Source organism: Ylistrum balloti, unplaced genomic scaffold, assembly GCF_031769215.1.
Source record: "Ylistrum balloti isolate Yb309-2 unplaced genomic scaffold, AGI_CSIRO_Ybal_v1 Utg370242, whole genome shotgun sequence".
NCBI classification, from domain to species: domain Eukaryota; kingdom Metazoa; phylum Mollusca; class Bivalvia; order Pectinida; family Pectinidae; genus Ylistrum; species Ylistrum balloti.
Window position 1 is genome coordinate 2047698 of NW_026782196.1, and position 20692 is coordinate 2068389.

Here is a 20692-nt window from a genome sequence, read left to right on the forward strand (position 1 = left end):
GCCATCAGTGTAGATTTTTCTTTTAGGTATTTAGAGACGAGAGGACATTTCATTGAAATGTCTACCTTGTTATTTCTAGACAGGGAAATGTCTACCTTGTTATTTCTAGACAGGAAAATGTCTACCTTGTTTTTTCTAGACAGGGAAATGTCTACCTTGTTCCTTCTAGATAGGGAAATGTCTACCTTGTTATTTCTAGACAGGGAAATGTCTACCTTGTTCCTTCTAGACAGGGAAATGTCTACCTTGTTATTTCTAGACAGGGAAATGTCTACCTTGTTACTTCTAGACAGGGAAATGTCTACCTTGTTGTTTCTAGACAGGGAAATGTCTACCTTGTTGTTTCTAGACAGGGAAATGTCTACCTTGTTACTTCTAGACAGGGAAATGTCTACCTTGTTGTTTCTAGACAGGGAAATGTCTACCTTGTTCCTTCTAGACAGGAAAATGTCTACCTTGTTATTTCTAGACAGGGAAATGTCTACCTTGTTACTTCTAGACAGGAAACTGTCTACCTTGTTGTTTCTAGACAGGGAAATGTCTACCTTGTTACTTCTAGACAGGAATTTGTCTACCTTGTTACTTCTAGACAGGAAATGTCTACCTTGTTGTTTCTAGACAGGGAAATGTCTACCTTGTTCCTTCTAGACAGGAAAATGTCTACCTTGTTATTTCTAGACAGGGAAATGTCTACCTTGTTACTTTCAGACAGGGAACTGTCTACCTTGTTCCTTCTAGACAGGGAAATGTCTTACCTTGTTCCTTCTAGACAGGGAAATGTCTACCTTGTTCCTTCTAGACAGGGAAATGTCTACCTTGTTATTTCTAGACAGGGAAATGTCTACCTTGTTACTTCTAGACAGGGAAATGTCTACCTTGTTACTTCTAGACAGGGAAATGTCTACCTTGTTACTTCTAGACAGGGAACTGTCTACCTTGTTACTTCTACCTTGTTCCTTCTAGAAAGGGAAATGTCTACCTTGTTACTTCTAGACAGGGAAATGTCTACCTTGTTATATTCTAGACAGGGAAATGTCTACCTAGTTACTTCTAGACAGGAAACTGTCTACCTTGTTGTTTCTAGACAGGGAAATGTCTACCTTGTTACTTCTAGACAGGAATTTGTCTACCTTGTTGTTTCTAGACAGGGAAATGTCTACCTTGTTACTTCTAGACAGGGAAATGTCTACCTTGTTGTTTCTAGACAGGGAAATGTCTACCTTGTTACTTCTAGACAGGAAAATGTCTACCTTGTTTTTTCTAGACAGGGAAATGTCTACCTTGTTACTTTCAGACAGGGAACTGTCTACCTTGTTCCTTCTAGACAGGGAAATTCTACCTTGTTCCTTCTAGACAGGGAAATGTCTACCTTGTTACTTCTAGACAGGGAAATGTCTACCTTGTTACTTCTAGACAGGGAAATGTCTACCTTGTTACTTCTAGACAGGAAACTGTCTACCTTGTTACTTCTACCTTGTTCCTTCTAGACAGGGAAATGTCTACCTTGTTCCTTCTAGATAGGGAAATGTCTACCTTGTTAGTTCTAGGCAGGGAAATGTCTACCTTGTTACTTCTAGACAGGGAAATGTCTACCTTGTTGTTTCTAGACAGGGAAATGTCTACCTTGTTACTTCTAGACAGGAATTTGTCTACCTTGTTGTTTCTAGACAGGGAAATGTCTACCTTGTTATTTCTACATATATTTCCAAATTTGTCATGCCAATACTTGGTCTATGGTGAATCTCATTCACCAAGCACTCATTAGAAAAACTAAACATTTCTCTGAGAGGTAATGCTGGTATTATTTTGATCCATGTCCCTTAGAATATCAACAAAAGCCATAATTCTAATAAGTTATCAGCTTTCCCTCCTCAGGAGTTACACTCTTATCACTATAATACTTATATATGGACTAAGAGTCGAGAATTTGTGCCAAGTTCCTGTGTCTTTATATAATACACATATATGGACTATGTGTTGGGAATTCGTGCCAAGTTCCTGTGTCACTATATAATACATATATATGAACCAAGGGTCGGGAATTTGTGCCAAGTCCATGTGTCACTATAAAATACATATATAAGGTCCATGGGTTGGAACCCACGCCAAGTCCCTGTGTCATTATAATACATACATATGAACTGTGGGTCGAGAATTCGTTTGAAGAAGACTACAATTTGAAAAACTCAATGTTTTCTGTTTTACTTGTTAATGTCAATTTAATTCAATAAAATTGAATGTCTTCCTCAAATGGAATGAATTCCGGAAAGCAAAATTGTCTGTGGTAGACTCCACAAGTCTCCCTCTATAAACACTACCTCAGACCAGCATCTTTAAGCACACATCAGCCAGCCTAATGTTTATCATCTTAATTGGACTATTGGAGCAAGACTTAATGTATAATCAGCTGCCTATGGTTACGATGATAGTTTTACGTGTTTTGTGTACGCTTTAATCACTGGAATCTCAAGTGATTGATTCTGAAATCAGACAGCATGGCCTAGTTGAGGATGTCTGTGTTATGTCTGTACAATCACCCGGTCCACATTGTATATTCTGTTCCACAGCAGGTATCACATCAGCTATACACATTCTCAATCCAGCTCATTAAAGTCAAACTCTAAGAAGACTGATTTGAAGTCTGAGGCTTGGTCTGCTTCTCGCTCCTTGCTGACTTTACATGCTTTCCAATCCACACGCTCTGTCATGTTTAGTATTTGAGGACTTGCTAGCACATCCCTACAACACAAAGTACAGAAATTCCTTAATCAGCTTTTACTTCACAATCTATTTTCAATACCTTGTACATTGGTTTGTACCTCCAAACCTGATTTTTCTGAAGCATCAGAAGTATATGTTTACTAGTAATACAATAATGAAAATTGGTATTGAGGAAGAAGATCCCTACTAGCTTGCCCCTTGTCAGTATCATGTGACCTGGTGGGGAGTCCTTCTGGAGGCCTTCAGTAGTATACTTTAGTGTGATAGTGTAACCCTTGTCAGTATAATGTGACCTGGTGGGGAGTCCCTCTGGAGGCCTTCAGCAGTATACCCTAGTGTGATAGTGAGACCCTTGTCAGTATAATGTGACCTGGTGGGGAGTCCTGATGGAGGCCTTCAGTAGTATACCCTAGTGTGATAGTATAACCCTTGTCAGTATAATGTGACCCGGTGGGGAGTCCTGATGGAGACCTTCAGTAGTATACCCTAGTGTGATAGTGTAACCCTTGTCAGTATAATGTGACCTGGTGGGGAATCCCTCTGGAGGCCTTCAGTAGTATACCCTAGTGTGATAGTGAGACCCTTGTCAGTATAATTTGACCTGGTGGGGAGTCCTTGTGGAGGCCTTCAGTAGTATACTTTAGTGTGATAGTGTAACCCTTGTCAGTATAATGTGACCCGGTGGGGAGTCCCTCTGGAGGCCTTCAGTAGTATACCCTAGTGTGATAGTGTAACCCTTGTCAGTATAATGTGACCTGGTGGGGAATCCCTCTGGAGGCCTTCAGTAGTATACCCTAGTGTGATAGTGAGACCCTTGTCAGTATAATTTGACCTGGTGGGGAGTCCTGATGGAGGCCTTCAGTAGTATACTTTAGTGTGATAGTGTAACCCTTGTCAGTATAATGTGACCCGGTGGGGAGTCCCTCTGGAGGCCTTCAGTAGTATACCCTAGTGTGAGAGTGTAACCCTTGTCAGTATAATGTGACCTGGTGGGGAATCCCTCTGGAGGCCTTCAGTAGTATACCCTAGTGTGATAGTGAGACCCTTGTCAGTATAATTTGACCTGGTGGGGAGTCCTTGTGGAGGCCTTCAGTAGTATACTTTAGTGTGATAGTGTAACCCTTGTCAGTATCATGTGACCTGGTGGGGAGTCCTTCTGGAGGCCTTCAGTAGTATACCCTAGTGTGATAGTGTAACCCTTGTCAGTATCATGTGACCCGGTGGGGAGTCCTTCTGGAGGCCTTCAGTAGTATACTTTAGTGTGATAGTGAGACCCTTGTCAGTATAATGTGACCCGGTGGGGAGTCCTGATGGAGGCCTTCAGTAGTATACTTTAGTGTGATAGTGTAACCCTTGTCAGTATATTGTGACCTGGTGGGGAATCCCTCTGGAGGCCTTCAGTAGTATACCCTAGTGTGATAGTGTAACCCTTGTCAGTATAATGTGACCTGGTGGGGAGTCCTTCTGGAGGCCTTCAGTAGTATACCCTAGTGTGATAGTGTAACCCTTGTCAGTATAATTTGACCTGGTGGGGAGTCCTTGTGGAGGCCTTCAGTAGTATACTTCAGTGTGATAGTGTAACCCTTGTCAGTATAATGTGACTGGGTGGGTAGTCCTGCTGGAGGCCTTCAGTAGTATACCCCAGTGTGATAGTGTAACCCTTGTCAGTATAATTTGACCTGGTGGGGAGTCCTTCTGGAGGCCTTCAGTAGTATACCCTAGTGTGATAGTGTAACCCTTGTCAGTATAATTTGACCTGGTGGGGAGTCCTTCTGGAGGCCTTCAGTAGTATACTTCAGTGTGATAGTGTAACCCTTGTCAGTATAATGTGACTGGGTGGGGAGTCCTTCTGGAGGCCTTCAGTAGTATACTTCAGTGTGATAGTGTAACCCTTGTCAGTATAATGTGACTGGGTGGGGAGTCCTTGTGGAGGCCTTCAGTAGTATACTTCAGTGTGATAGTGTAACCCTTGTCAGTATAATGTGACCCGGTGGGGAGTCCTTGTGGAGGCCTTCAGTAGTATACTTCAGTGTGATAGTGTAACCCTTGTCAGTATAATGTGACTGGGTGGGTAGTCCTGCTGGAGGCCTTCAGTAGTATACCCTAGTGTGATAGTGTAACCCTTGTCAGTATAATTTGACCTGGTGGGGAGTCCTTCTGGAGGCCTTCAGTAGTATACCCTAGTGTGATAGTGTAACCCTTGTCAGTATAATTTGACCTGGTGGGGAGTCCTTCTGGAGGCCTTCAGTAGTATACTTCAGTGTGATAGTGTAACCCTTGTCAGTATAATGTGACTGGGTGGGGAGTCCTTCTGGAGGCCTTCAGTAGTATACTTCAGTGTGATAGTGTAACCCTTGTCAGTATAATGTGACTGGGTGGGGAGTCCTTGTGGAGGCCTTCAGTAGTATACTTCAGTGTGATAGTGTAACCCTTGTCAGTATAATGTGACCCGGTGGGGAGTCCTGATGGAGGCCTTCAGTAGTATACTTCAGTGTGATAGTGAGACCCTTGTCAGTATAATTTGACCTGGTGGGGAGTCCTTGTGGAGGCCTTCAGTAGTATACTTCAGTGTGATAGTGTAACCCTTGTCAGTATAATGTGACTGGGCGGGTAGTCCTGCTGGAGGCTTTCAGGCTTGGAGGAGTTAATTTGAATGCAAAACAACAACATATAAACAGACAAAATGTCAAACTAAACAATTTTGAGTTTCCACTTTGTCCCTGAACAAAGACTAGATGCAGAACAGCTCATCTTTGAAAGGTTTTATGGTAGTCATAGTGATCTCACTGAGAAATAATGTATTTCTCTATTCAATATGTGCTGGACATGTTGGTGCTCATTACATTACTTGTAGGTTCTGTTGTTGTGCACCATGTTCCCATCAGACAACATATCGTTGCTTACTTGGATTGACCAAGATTTAGTCTCCATGAAAATCTTTCTTTGTTCATATTTTTTCCTAGTTTTATTGAATTTGGGTTTGAATTATTATTATGTTCAAATATTTTTTGGTTTTTTTTGCAAATGTTTGTCAATAACAAATGAAAAAAATATGTATCAAATAGTTTGGCACTTGTTAATTGTCTAATGAAATTTTTTGATACCAAATATCAGTACCCTCGTACAATCACAATGTGATGCAGTGATGTCTTTCAAACTTCAAATCTTAACATTACATTATTAGTAACATTATACATGTAAGTCTCACACATGTAAAAAACAGATTTTAATCTCTCAAAAATCTCTCTGAAAAAGAAAAGTTAAACCCCACAATGACCCTGATACCAAGTATCAGTGCTCTAGTACAACCATGAAGTAATATCCTGATGTCTGTCAACACTTTCACCAAATCTTTCAACACTTTCACCAAATCTTTCAACACTTTCACCAAATCTTTCAACACTTGCACCAAATCTTTCAACACTTTCACCAAATCTTTCAACACTTTCACCAAACCTGTCAACACTTTCACCAAACCTGTCAACACTTGCACCAAATCTTTATATCAAAAGATTAGCTTTCCCTCCTCATCAAAAAGGTGAGTTCAAAAGAGTTACTGTTTCTGAGTTACCTTTTGATCATAAGTCAAAACAAATACTATATTTATTACCTGCCAAACTGGAGAGGAAAGTTTTTTGATATCCTATGTAAAAGTTTGTCTCCTGACGGCAATTCTGCATAAAAGTATGGAGCTCCGGGTGGTACAATCTGTTAGCAGAGAAATAATACAGTAAAGTATAACTAGAAACACTTATCTGTGACCATGAAATAAAGCAGTTTAAACAGATAAATGTATGGGAGGAAATGCATACATTTGATGATACAGGGGTGTGGTCAGATATACAGAAGATCATGAATTTTCAACCATATAAGATTACAGAAAAAAGTCTTATGATGAGTCTCCAGTGAGATAAAATCAAAAAGTCATGACAAGTTTCATAGACCTATGAAATAGAAACTAGTGTAAGATTTTGTTTATCTCATAACTTTTACCAATATTAATTAAAACAGCGTTCTATTAGACTGATATAAAATCTATATTGTTGATATCCTCATTCTATATTTCTTTTTAGTTGACACCGCAAGGCATGTGACAACATGAGGTTATGACATCACTGCGGATACCATGGAAACATTCAACCAATCAAAGTTCCATTAGGTCATATTACAAATGTAGAATAAAAAAAGTATGTAATGGGTGTTATCACATTGATAACAGATGGAGTTCACTGATGAAATATATTACTAAACAGTAACAGACCTCATTATATTATTAACAACACCATATAACTTATGTTAAGTTCTCCAACACTTTTATTCTTGTTGTATACCTGTTTTAAATCAGAATGTTTGGGGATCTCGTGCAGTTCAAATCCCTCTGACTGGGAACAATCCATGAAGGCCTCTTTAATTTCACAGACACAATCCATTGGTACAGGTACAACCTGAAACAATATGAGAGCAATGACAATGTCACTAATGGTCTGATTAGTGTGGAGGTTAAAGTGATGGCTGTGATCTCTGACAATGTCACTTATGGCCTGATTTGTGTGGAAGTGTAGACTGTGATCTCCGACAATGTCGTTTTTGGTCTGATCTATGTTTAGTGAAAACTGCTATATCCCTGCTGTGTGTCTGATGGTATAGTGAAAACTGCTATATCCCTGCTGTGTGTCTGATGGTATAGTGAAAACTACTATATCCCTGCTGTGTGTCTGATGGTATAGTGAAAACTGCTATATCCCTGCTGTGTGTCTGATGGTATAGTGAAAACTGCTATATCCCTGCTGTGTGTCTGATGGTATAGTGAAAACTGCTATATCCCTGCTGTGTGTCTGATGGAATAGTGAAAACTACTGTATCCCTGTTGTGTGTCTGATGGTATAGTGAAAACTGCTATATCCCTGTTGTGTGTCTGATGGTATAGTGAAAACTGCTATATCCCTGTTGTGTGTCTGATGGTATAGTGAAAACTGCTATATCCCTGCTGTGTGTCTGATGGTATAGTGAAAACTGCTATATCCCTGCTGTGTGTCTGATGGTATAGTGAAAACTGCTATATACCTGCTGTGTGTCTGATGGAATAGTGAAAACTGCTATATCCCTGCTGTGTGTCTGATGGTATAGTGAAAACTGCTATATCCCTGCTGTGTGTCTGATGGAATAGTGAAAACTGCTATATCCCTGCTGTGTGTCTGATGGTATAGTGAAAACTGCTATATCCCTGCTGTGTGTCTGATGGAATAGTGAAAACTGCTATATCCCTGCTGTGTGTCTGATGGTATAGTGAAAACTGCTATATCCCTGCTGTGTGTCTGATGGTATAGTGAAAACTGCTATATCCCTGCTGTGTGTCTGATGGTATAGTGAAAACTGCTATATACCTGCTGTGTGTCTGATGGAATAGTGAAAACTGATATATCGCTGCTGTGTGTCTGATGGAATAGTGAAAACTGCTATATCCCTGCTGTGTGTCTGATGGAATAGTGAAAACTGCTATATCCCTGCTGTGTACCTGATTGTATAGTGAAAACTGCTATATCCCTGATATCCAGATATTATAATTCTGACATTACCATCAGTGGTTATCTTATCATTACATTTTGGTTTTCAACACAAACCTGGATCTGGAGGTGCTGCGTCCTGTAATTTCTCTCAAAGAAAACTACGGCTTTTCCCATAGATTTGTAACATTTCTTTAGAGCGGTCTTGTACCTGGAAAAAGTATACATAACTTATGATGGTGTGTTTCATCTTGGATGGACAGTAAAACAATATGACAGATTAATATGTTGTCTTGTTTCTTATCATATAACTTGTTAATTATAATAATCTTTTAAAAAGAGAAAAGAGGGCAACTCTGTGAATCTTGTAGATGAAGTAATAAAAACATTTCTGTTTATAACTTCTTTGGGAATTTTCTCTCCTTCGAGATTTTTCTCTGCTGAAAATTATACTCAGTTTCATAATGCTTTTGTAACTGTTACTAAGGAAGTAGAATTCAGACATCACATTGAATTTGTAAAGTTTGTTTTCTCTGCTTTTCTATATTTACATATCATAAATCCAACCAAACAAATTAATAACATCATAATTAAATGATGAAAGATATAAGAAATAAGATAGTTTTTGAATTTTCAAAATAAGTTTTCCCAAAATCAGGACTTATCAGTATTACAACTGAGAAAATGTCTAAAAGACATGAGTGCCTACACTCCAATCCATATAACATGCACCAGTAAATATCATTGCTTGGTGAACTTGCATAATTTGCCAAATGTGACTTTTGACCCTATAACCTTGACAAATGACAATTACAACATGATTTGGTGGAGAACATGATATATAATAGGGATAATATGGGGTAAATATGATGAGGGGATGTGAGATGTGATGATGATTTAATCTGAGATGTGATAGCATGGACAGGTATGGGTAAACCTACCTACCCTGCCAAAATATAGCGGGGACATGAAAGGAAGCACCTGTAAGACTCTAATTACTTACCGATCTATCTCATCTACAACCTCTGACGGAGCTAGCACAGTGGACTGGTGATGACCAATGGGCAGTATCAATATGTGGTCATCTACCAATCCTCCTTTAGCCAGTGCGAGGTAATTCTGTAACAGTGAAATAGAGGTAAGGACCTGTTCCTTAAAATCCAATCTCATCTGATAGATCAATTTAATTGGTGACAGATTGATTGATATTGACTAACAAAGTTGGTTTTTGTGTACATCTGACAATGTTGGTATGTGTGTACATCTGACAATGTTGGTATGTGTGTACATCTGACAATGTTGGTATGTGTGTACATCTGACAATGTTGGTATGTGTGTACATCTGACAATGTTGGTTTTTGTGTACATCTGACAATGTTGGTATGTGTGTACATCTGACAATGTTGGTATGTGTGTACATCTGACAATGTTGGTATGTGTGTACATCTGACAATGTTGGTATGTGTGTACATCTGACAATGTTGGTATGTGTGTACATCTGACAATGTTGGTATGTGTGTACATCTGACAATGTTGGTATGTGTGTACATCTGACAATGTTGGTATGTGTGTACATCTGACAATGTTGGTATGTGTGTACATCTGACAATGTGTTGGTATTGTGTGTACATCTGACAATGTTGGTATGTGTGTACATCTGACAATGTTGGTATGTGTGTACATCTGACAATGTTGGTATGTGTGTACATCTGACAATGTTGGTATGTGTGTACATCTGACAATGTTGGTATGTGTGTACATCTGACAATGTTGGTATGTGTGTACATCTGACAATGTTGGTATGTGTGTACATCTGACAATGTTGGTATTTGTGTACATCTGACAATGTTGGTATTTGTGTACATCTGACAATGTTGGTATTTGTGTACATCTGACAATGTTGGTATTTGTGTACATCTGACAATGTTGGTATGTGTGTACATCTGACAATGTTGGTATTTGTGTACATCTGACAATGTTGGTATGTGTGTACATCTGACAATGTTGGTATGTGTGTACATCTGACAATGTTGGTATGTGTGTACATCTGACAATGTTGGTATGTGTGTACATCTGACAATGTTGGTATGTGTGTACATTTGACAATATTGGTATGTGTGTACAACTGTTGCCATGACATCATTCAATTATTAGGACAGAGGAATCACTCCATCACAGCCCTAGAGTTGAGACAGAGTGGTCAGTCACCAGTAAAGTATAGATTCATTTGTTTAGAGAATTACAGTATCACACAGTTAAACACATAGGGTTGCCCAACAATTTAGGACAGGTGACTGCCAGACTGGTTGCTTTAAAGAGAGAGAAATAATGTTCACCTTAAATAACCCACATTACTGGCATGATATATTGATCAAGTGGTTTACTATGATACACACTGACAACATCTATCTGACCACCAAATGGTGTAATGATATACCATGATCATTACTTACATGATCTCCAACACTGACCACAAGGTGTTTTTCCACCTCCGGACTGCCCAGACAGAACCAACACGGACCAGTGGGCTGAGCTGTAACACAAGAACATTTCTCCACCTATTTTTACTGGTTCTTATAAAAAAAAAGGGTACAATCATTCAACATATGATTGTAATATTCTCACATTACAGTCCACATCACAATTAACAGTACAGTTTCCATTTCACAAAATTTAGAAGTCTTAACTAGATGACAACATTTGGTATCTTTCTCAAGTCTGTTTCTTTCTTTTTTTATTCTCTATTGTCACATTGATCTTACCACACTGCCTTATCATTACTTCACTAGTTACAGTGTCAGATAAAAAGTCACACAATCTGTGTGTACCCCACCAGTTACAGTGTCAGATAAAAGGCCAGACAATCTGTGTGTACTCCACTAGTTACAGTGTCAGATAAAAAGCAACACAATCTGTGTGTACTCCACTAGTTACAGTGTTAGATAAAAAGCCACAAAATCTGTGTGTACTCCACTAGTTACAGTGTCAGATAAAAGGCCACACAATCTGTGTGTACTCCACTAGTTACAGTGTTAGATAAAAAGCCACACAATCTGTGTGTACTCCACTAGTTACAGTGTCAGATAAAAAGCCACACAATCTGTGTGTACCCCACCAGTTACAGTGTTAGATAAAAAGCCACACAATCTGTGTGTACTCCACTAGTTACAGTGTCAGATAAAAGGCCACACAATCTGTACTCCACTAGTTACAGTGTTAGATAAAAAGCCACACAATCTGTGTGTACTCCACTAGTTACAGTGTCAGATAAAAAGCCACACAATCTGTGTGTACTCCACTAGTTACAGTGTCAGATAAAAAGCCACACAATCCGTACTCCACTAGTTACAGTGTCAGATAAAAAGCAACACAATCTGTGTGTACTCCACTAGTTACAGTGTTAGATAAAAAGCCACACAATCTGTGTGTACTCCACTAGTTACAGTGTCAGATAAAAAGCCACACAATCTGTACTCCACTAGTTACAGTGTCAGATAAAAAGCCACACAATCTGTGTGTACTCCACTAGTTACAGTGTTAGATAAAAAGCCACACAATCTGTGTGTACTCCACTAGTTACAGTGTCAGATAAAAGGCCACACAATCTGTACTCCACTAGTTACAGTGTCAGATAAAAAGCCACACAATCCGTACTCCACTAGTTACAGTGTCAGATAAAAAGCAACACAATCTGTGTGTACTCCACTAGTTACAGTGTTAGATAAAAAGCCACACAATCTGTGTGTACTCCACTAGTTACAGTGTCAGATAAAAGGCCACACAATCTGTACTCCACTAGTTACAGTGTCAGATAAAAAGCCACACAATCTGTGTGTACTCCACTAGTTACAGTGTTAGATAAAAAGCCACACAATCTGTGTGTACTCCACTAGTTACAGTGTCAGATAAAAGGCCACACAATCTGTACTCCACTAGTTACAGTGTCAGATAAAAAGCCACACAATCTGTGTGTACTCCACTAGTTACAGTGTTAGATAAAAAGCCACACAATCTGTGTGTACTCCACTAGTTACAGTGTCAGATAAAAGGCCACACAATCTGTACTCCACTAGTTACAGTGTCAGATAAAAAGCCACACAATCTGTGTGTACTCCACTAGTTACAGTGTTAGATAAAAAGCCACACAATCTGTGTGTACTCCACTAGTTACAGTGTCAGATAAAAGGCCACACAATCTGTACTCCACTAGTTACTGTGTCAGATAAAAAGCCACAAAATCTGTGTGTACTCCACTAGTTACAGTGTCAGATAAAAGGCCACACAATCTGTACTCCACTAGTTACAGTGTCAGATAAAAAGCCACACAATCTGTGTGTACTCCACTAGTTACAGTGTCAGATAAAAGGCCACACAATCTGTGTGTACTCCATTAGTTACAGTGTCAGATAAAAGGCCACGCAATCTGTACTCCACTAGTTACTGTGTCAGATAAAAAGCCACACAATCTGTGTGTACTCCACTAGTTACAGTGTCAGATAAAAGGCCACACAATCTGTACTCCACTAGTTACTGTGTCAGATAAAAGGCCACACAATCTGTACTCCACTAGTTACTGTGTCAGATAAAAAGCCACACAATCCGTTGATTATTTCTCCATTAACAATTTAATTGTTTAATCAGTATGTGTATAGGAAATTCAATGAAAGAAAGGGTACATAGATTCCACACTAACTGTAGAGCAATATTTCATTTTCTCTGATTTTTCTATCAACAGATGGGAACAATCTGTCAAACACTTACGATGTTTTTTCTGGTGCTTCCTCTCGGGACCACCACCATCATGATGTCTCTTTCTAGAGTTCTTTTTCTCTGTCATATCGTAGAAAAACTGAGCAGACTTTTCTTCAGTCTGTAATCAGAACATCACATAAATAATTTATTTTTGCAGCCTGTAATTTGTTACAGGATAAGAAACCTTTATGATATAATACAGATTTTATCCATTTGTACCCGTGGACATCAATTTAGTGAAAATCAAGCAGTATGTTTCAGTTTTTATAAAGGTCTTTCGATGACAAGTAACACAGATATTAAATTATAGACAAAAGTGTGACAAGTACCTGATTCTGTAGAGCTTGCTTGGACATAGTCAGTTTATACGGACATTCTGTGACATCAGGTGGCTGTTTGGTCAGTTCTGACATTTCCATGACACTAAGAGGTGTGATGTTGAAGGCATAGATAAACTGTTCCAAAACATTTAAAATTATCAGTGCAATCTAATTTTATTTCACAATTTTTAATTTCCGTGTGAGTTTTCTCCATTGAAAAAATCATTTTCAGTTATATTATAGTGGTCTGAATTTATCGCACTGAACATATCAATGACATGTGAAGGAACAAAAAACCAGCTGTTTGGTAAGTTATATTGGTATTCCTGTTATTGCCATACTGCTATCTACCAAACAAAATAAACTGCACCACCAAAGTTAATAAAGGAACAGAAGTCAAGCTGTTTCACTTGGGATTATCATTTTAACAATACTTCTGAAAAAAAAAACTTACCTTTTTCTTTTCCTTGTTACTTGTGTTTGCCAACCCTATGAATCTTGTGACATGTTTTTCCTTATCTGCCAAAACTTTATGATTTCTAAATTATAGATCATAAAATATTAATTTTCAGCATTATATACTGTTACAGTATAGCATAATACATTTCAATAGTAAAATATCTAGTTTCTGTGTGAATATCGCTGAATTATCTAACACAGTAAGTTTCTGAGAAATATATACAGCATCTCACATGAGTTCCTATCTAATATTTAAATTCTGGAACAAGTCTTGGGAATGTTTCATTAAGCAATCCATTTGTGAGCCAAAAAAATTTAAAATCCTTTATCAAATGGAAAGAAATTAAGATTCCTTTTTATCACATCATCAATTATTCAGGCAAATACGATAAAAAAAATGACATTTCTGTGTCAAACTTAATATCATGTGTAGTCTATATCTATGATGTCTTCACTGTTATGTCATAATGCCATCCATAAAATGTGTGACATTTTTTCATTATCTAAAGTGATGACACAATAAGCTAAATTATCATCTGTAAATGTGTGACATTATTTCATTATCTAAAGTGATGTCACAATAAGCTGTATTACAAATGCATAATATTACAAAACCATGATAAGGGTGATATTCTCTGGATAACAAGGCAATCATATGATAAATAATTAACACACATGAATAGTTTGAACTGATCACATACAGTGCAACTTCCCCTAACCGAACCTTCTCAAAACCAATCACCTCTTGAAACCAAACAAAATGGCAACGTACAGAATGACATCCTCATTTTTATAGTTATAAAATACTTCCCAATACTGACCCTTTTCAATTCCAAATACCAAACCAATGTTGTGTTCGAAATGACTTAAATCTACCGAAAATCACTTCTGAAAACCAGCCTTAACTGAACCATCAAGACCCAATATTCAACCAGGCTGTGAAATCAACACCTGTGAAATTTGTAAGCTTTACATCCCTGGCACATATGCCTGTCGTGAGTAGGCTTTGCACATAATACCTAGTCTGATAGGGAGGATTACAAAAAACATAATGTATAGTTATTTCCAATATCAATTTGAGACCACATCAAACGAGTCCATTGTTTCAATGAAGTGAGAAACAGATAAATTGAAAATACATGTAAGTACTGATGCCGAGTTAGAGAGCCGCAGTGTCACATCTAAATTGTGAGTAATTGAATGTTATCTTAACACATACAGCATGGAAATATTAATGGAGTCTAGAAGATAAGCTTTTAAAGTATCAATAATAACCTATATTTATTAAATATATTGGTTGGTAACACTATTGGAAAAGCTGACCATCTGACCCAGGCTACGTCAGGCTGTATGTAACGTTACATTACCAGGCAATGCATAGATTTATTGGTTTCTTTTCAACTAAAGCCACATACAGAATACAAGTATCACTGATTTTACACTTTACCACAATATTTTAACTCTATAAAACTTTTTTCTCCGTATTCCGTTTGACATGTGCAGTGTAAATGTCGAAAGCAAACGGAATGGTTAATGTAAGATACACAACAGAATCGGTTCAATTATATCCAAGTCTAGACCAATCAACTTCATGTCCCATGCATAGTTGGTTTGGAGAATTTCCACTGTACCATTTTCAACGAAAGTCTGCTATAAGCCCAAGAGGCCTAAACATTACCTGTGACTCATTTAGGTAGGGGTGGGCTTATTACAGAACAAAGATATAGCACCGTGTACCTTATTAAATTGACTTTCAGGCCCTATAAATGGTTTATCTATATTATGCTTTTTTAACAAACCTGTATGGTTGTCGTTCATAAAATTCTCCTTCCAGTCCAGCAAAATGATAGCGTGGTTTGAGATGGATAGCTAATTGTGATACAGATTCAGACCCACACGATGATGTGTCCAATGAATCCTGAAAATCATTGAATGCAAGTTGCAGGTCACTTGTGCTTTGCCCAAAAACTTTTTACAGGTATTATTTTCTGTTTTTAGCAGAAATCCCCATTGTTTGTTCAATAAACATCTCTAATTTTTTCTTTTATTTAACATTAAACTTTGTTTGATGCAAATTCAAGTCTCTTTTAATTGTCATATTATTTATCAGGGAAAAACAACATTGATTTGATTCTGTGACTAAAGTTTAAATGAGACATCAAACAAAGGGTATTTAGACCTTTCATGAAATTTATAATTCTTACTACAAGTGAAAATTATCAGAGTTACAAATAAAACACCTAGAACAAAGGCTTTTTCAAATGCTTCTCTAAATATATTTGACAAATAAATCTTGCTTCATGATCTTATCTCAACACCTTTTAAAACTCAATCTCCCAACACTTTACAAAAGAAAATCCTATGATATAAATGCTACATTTTAAAACTTTACTTTCTGACAGCTTGTTATTAAGGTATATTGATATCATGTTATTTTTGTGTGTAAATAGAAGTGACCCACAACAAAAAATATAAACATGTGCATATCAATTCTTCAAGCTAATCAAATGGATTGAGCTGACATTATACTTAGAAGAAAATTTGGGACTAATACTGCACATCTGTTCTTATCAGTTTTGTTGACTAGATTTCAACAGGCTCAGGCCTGACATAAAAACATCAAAAGAAAGCAGAGCAGTAGGTGAATCCATTCCTAACAAAGGTAAATATTTCTGAGAATTTAAATCATTTTACCATTTTTATGCCATATTTGTCAACAGCTCTGGGCCACTGTGATGTCATCAAGATGTCCACTCCTTTAAATTTGGAGTCTGATATGACTGGTAGGGTAAGAGATGAGATATCTTTGTTACAAAAATGTGTATCATCTCCCTTGTCACTGGAACTCTCTAGACCACTAAGGTAAGCAAGTTGTAACCCTGATGATCCTGTAAACATTCCTTTCTTGCCTGTGAAATGGAAAAGAACCATAATACACATTGTATATGTCATATATTGAAATAATCTTATAGTTTTAAGATTTCAAAAATAATTCATAAATTATTCTGTGATAATCATGGTTGTTATCTGTTATTAGTGAGGAAGAGGAGGAGGAAATACTGATAGTGGAAATGATGATGTACTACGATGATGATGACAACCACAACAATATCTTCAAGAATATTGCAATGTTTGGCTGACTCCATATTTTATCTAATTAAAGTATTTACCTGGCACACTTAATAATTACACCTTGCTCTCTAATATTGCTTGTTTTAACAATACAAGTATGCATATTTCCCAACTACAATAGCAACATCAATATGACCAGTATTTTCAATTTAAAATGTAGACTTTGTTATTTCATTGCTTCTTCAGAATAAAAAACTGGACTGGATTCTGGCTGACATACCAAGGTAAGTAACATTGTCACACAGCTCAGCACCATCCTTCCCACGGTAGAACCTGACATGTTCCTGTTGGTTAGGGCCCAATATCAGGGTACTTATAGGTACTGAAACAAAAATACCACCGTTCCTAAAGTATTCTAACAGAAAAATCAAATTTTATCTGTTCATCTCAGTGAAATACTGATTTTATCAAATATAGTGTTGGCAGTGTTCTAAATTATCTTTATTGATTAATTGACTGAAAGGGTCTACTGAATCAATGAATCACATTTTTTAATACAAATACGCTTTTCTTATGGCAAGTCGTGGTGTATAATGTTTTAATGGACACAGGCCCTAAAATGAATATTCATATCCAGCCTTCCCCCCTCTCCCTCTGACAACCTTCTATCAGGAATTGTCTGTCTATCATCTAAAGCTACTTTATTGTAGTAATGTAGGGTCACGAGGTTAATAAAATAAATTCAGTAACACAAACACAATTATTTAAGGATGGAGACTTAGTGAGCACAAGGACTTTAAGAAATAAACTGTTTAAAACACAGGTAAAAACAACAAAGCATTCCTTCCATGATTATTTGTCAGATTATGACTGGAACATCACCTTTTTTCTCTCCAGCTAGATATGGCTTCCAGTTGCTCTCATCTTTGCCAAAGAAATTCCCTACACATAACAGAAGCTGTAAAGATAAGATCAATGCTTACAATATACCACTGAACTGATTTAATTTAGAAAGTTTTACGATCCTAAAAATAAAAACCCTTGGGGGGAAAAATGAAGTATTAACAGACACTATGATGGATTGATGTGATAGGTACATAAAGCTGTCAGTACAGTACTACAGCAATCGACAAGCCCTGTCTAGAGAAGACAAGGACAAGCCCAGCCACAGGGGAATATCTCATTGCAAAGAAGGTTGCAATGTGCAGCTGAAATGCGTATGGCAAACAATTGAATACATTTTCTCAATACACACATTACAGACAATCACTTATAAAGACTAATAAATAAAATAACATTGTTATTTGATCCACCTAAAAATTTACAACACATCAAAAATTCTGTATTTCATTTAAATACTTCAAAATTCAGAAATGAGAACAAAGGGCCATAGCTCTCCTAGTTTTATAATTAAGTTTGGATTTTCACCTACATCAAAACTTCCACTTTTTTTTTGGATGCTTCTTATCCTGGAGAAAAGCTGATCAAAGTTTCCATCCACATCTCCACTAACAAGTCTGCAAAATGAAACACAAAGACTTAATATGCAAATAAACTTAATTATCATCAAATTGTAGACAACTTTCATATTGCTTTCAACTGATAAAGTACAAAGAGAGATTTGACAGAAACCTGGTGAAAATAGTAAACTGTAGAAATAACAAAGAAAAACAAAATCATTCTTTAAAACTTGATAAAGCAACAATATTAGTATAATTAGTATTATGGTAACAACCTCATGCATTGGAGATTTCTCTTATATATCAGAATGAGTATGTGATCATTTAATTGTTATATATTGATTTAATAGTAATTCACAGCAACTCAAACTCACCAAAAACAATATAACAACATCAGATCATGCTGCAATTAATTGTTTCAAAAAAGTTTGGAAATTGTCTATTTGGATTACTCAATTACTTCCTATCAAAACAGATTGCATTATGGTTAGATGCTGTTTGTTATAACTATGAATAGCTATATTGTATTATTGTGATATATAGCTATGATACAAGAAATTGACACAAGTCTGACCTGCTTACCAGATTGGGAAACATCCAATGCATCATCTTGTTACAATGGATTTTTATTTGTGTACAGGTAGGATGTAAAAAGTTTTTTTAAAAATAATCACACAAAATGGCAAATTCACAATAGATTGACCAAAACATGAAATACATTTCTAAATGGACAGACACATTAGAATCAAACACAGGTATAAACTTCTTTATGTTTTATGTCAAATATTAAATGCAAATGCTGAATGTAAAATGATTGATATGGAATGCTTGATTTTTAATTCGTTAAAAGATATCTTTAATTTGAAGATGATTTAAAGTCATTATAAATATCTCTCATGTCATGCATTTTTGAGAATTTTATAAATAAGAATGTCTTATGTGGTCATATCAACTACATAAATGCTAAGAGTTGTTGCCATTTGGTTTGGTTTTTGATGTAAAAAAGTAGACAACATGAAAGCCTTTGATAAGGTTCCACATAGAAGACTTATAAAGAAGTTGTCAGCATATGGTATTGGTCACAAGACAATTGTATGAATAGAAAATTTCCTCGGCGACAGAACACAAAAAGTCAATGCCATTGGATCAGAGTCCAAAAAACACTGTTTTACAAGAGGAATTCCTCAGGGGAGCGTACTTGGTCTGATCCTTTTTGTCTTATACATCAATGACATTCAAGATCGTGTAAATGCACCAACATATTTATCTGCTGATGATACAAAGATATTCAAGGATTGCAAATTTGGAAGATGCTGGGAAGTTGCAGGAGGATTTAGATATGCTGCAGAAATGGTCAGATACTTGACTGCCGAAGTTTCACCGAAAAAAGTGCAAAATGATGACAATTGGCACACGGAAATATCCCAAAGAAGAGTATAAGTAACATTTATACTATCAAAATTGTGAAGAAGTAGATTTGGAAAAATTGGAGGGTGAAAAAGACATTGGTGTGTTTAGTTCATAACCATCTCAACTTTGGAAACCATGTTTTGAAAGAGGTTAGTATTAGATATTTATTCCAGGCACTAACTAGTAAGACCTAATTTAGAGTAAGCTCAGGCAGTGTGGTCACCATACAAAAAGCAGGACATGGAATCTACAAAGACATGAATTATAGCGATAGATTGAAGAAACTAAAGATGCCAAAATTGAAATATAGACTTTTAAGAGGTGACATGACAGAAATGTTTAAGACCACGAATGGTATATACGACAAAAAAAAGTAACTGATGAATTCTACCCCTAAACAAAAAGTACATCCACAAGGGGACACAATCTTAAAGTACAAAAACTGTGCTACAACACAAATGTGAGGAAATTCAGCTTCACCCACAGTGGATAATGACGAAACTGATTAATTTGATGCGGATATAGTGGTCGAATAGACCAGCGTCCATAGAACATCCTAAGGTAACATAGTTTCACAATTTTTTGTTTGCCAGTGTAGCATATCGGTCCATGAATGGATTTTTTCTCAAAACAACAAAGATTTTTATTGTTCAAAGTACTTCAAACACTTCTTACACTTTTAGTGCCGCTGCATTTGCCATTTTTACCACATGTCTCTGGTACGATACCCTCGGTGCAATTTAGCGCGTATAGTTCAAATGGTCGCAGACATATTGCAGCTACGCAGTGAATTACATCAAAAACATATTTGTATTCAATAGAAACATTTTATAAAGGATGAGATTTAAATTAATTTAAACTTTTAATTTTAAGTACTATATCTCTTATCGCGTCGTAAATATCCATACAAACTTAAATAAAATACCATTCAGTGCGGCGTTACTTTGTTTACAAATGGTGATTGGCGTTACTCGGCCAGAAATTCACGTGTACT

The 20692-nt window shown here is 36.8% G+C and overlaps 1 protein-coding gene across 1 annotated transcript; it reads right to left on the reverse strand.

The window, feature by feature from the left end:
• Positions 1-1800: 1800 nt before the first annotated feature.
• Positions 1801-20458, reverse strand: LOC132552246 (CWF19-like protein 1). The gene is made up of 15 exons (XM_060216398.1): positions 20374-20458; positions 18261-18345; positions 17711-17786; positions 17109-17210; positions 16451-16665; positions 15556-15674; positions 13752-13836; positions 13307-13432; positions 12987-13095; positions 10679-10758; positions 9229-9344; positions 8343-8436; positions 7053-7166; positions 6332-6429; positions 1801-2739 (listed from the first exon to the last, which is right to left on the reverse strand). Exons 1-15 carry the CDS (start codon positions 20397-20399, stop codon positions 2595-2597), a joined length of 1590 nt encoding a protein of 529 aa, XP_060072381.1. The 5' UTR covers positions 20400-20458; the 3' UTR covers positions 1801-2594.
• Between the last annotated feature and the right edge of the window lie 234 nt (positions 20459-20692).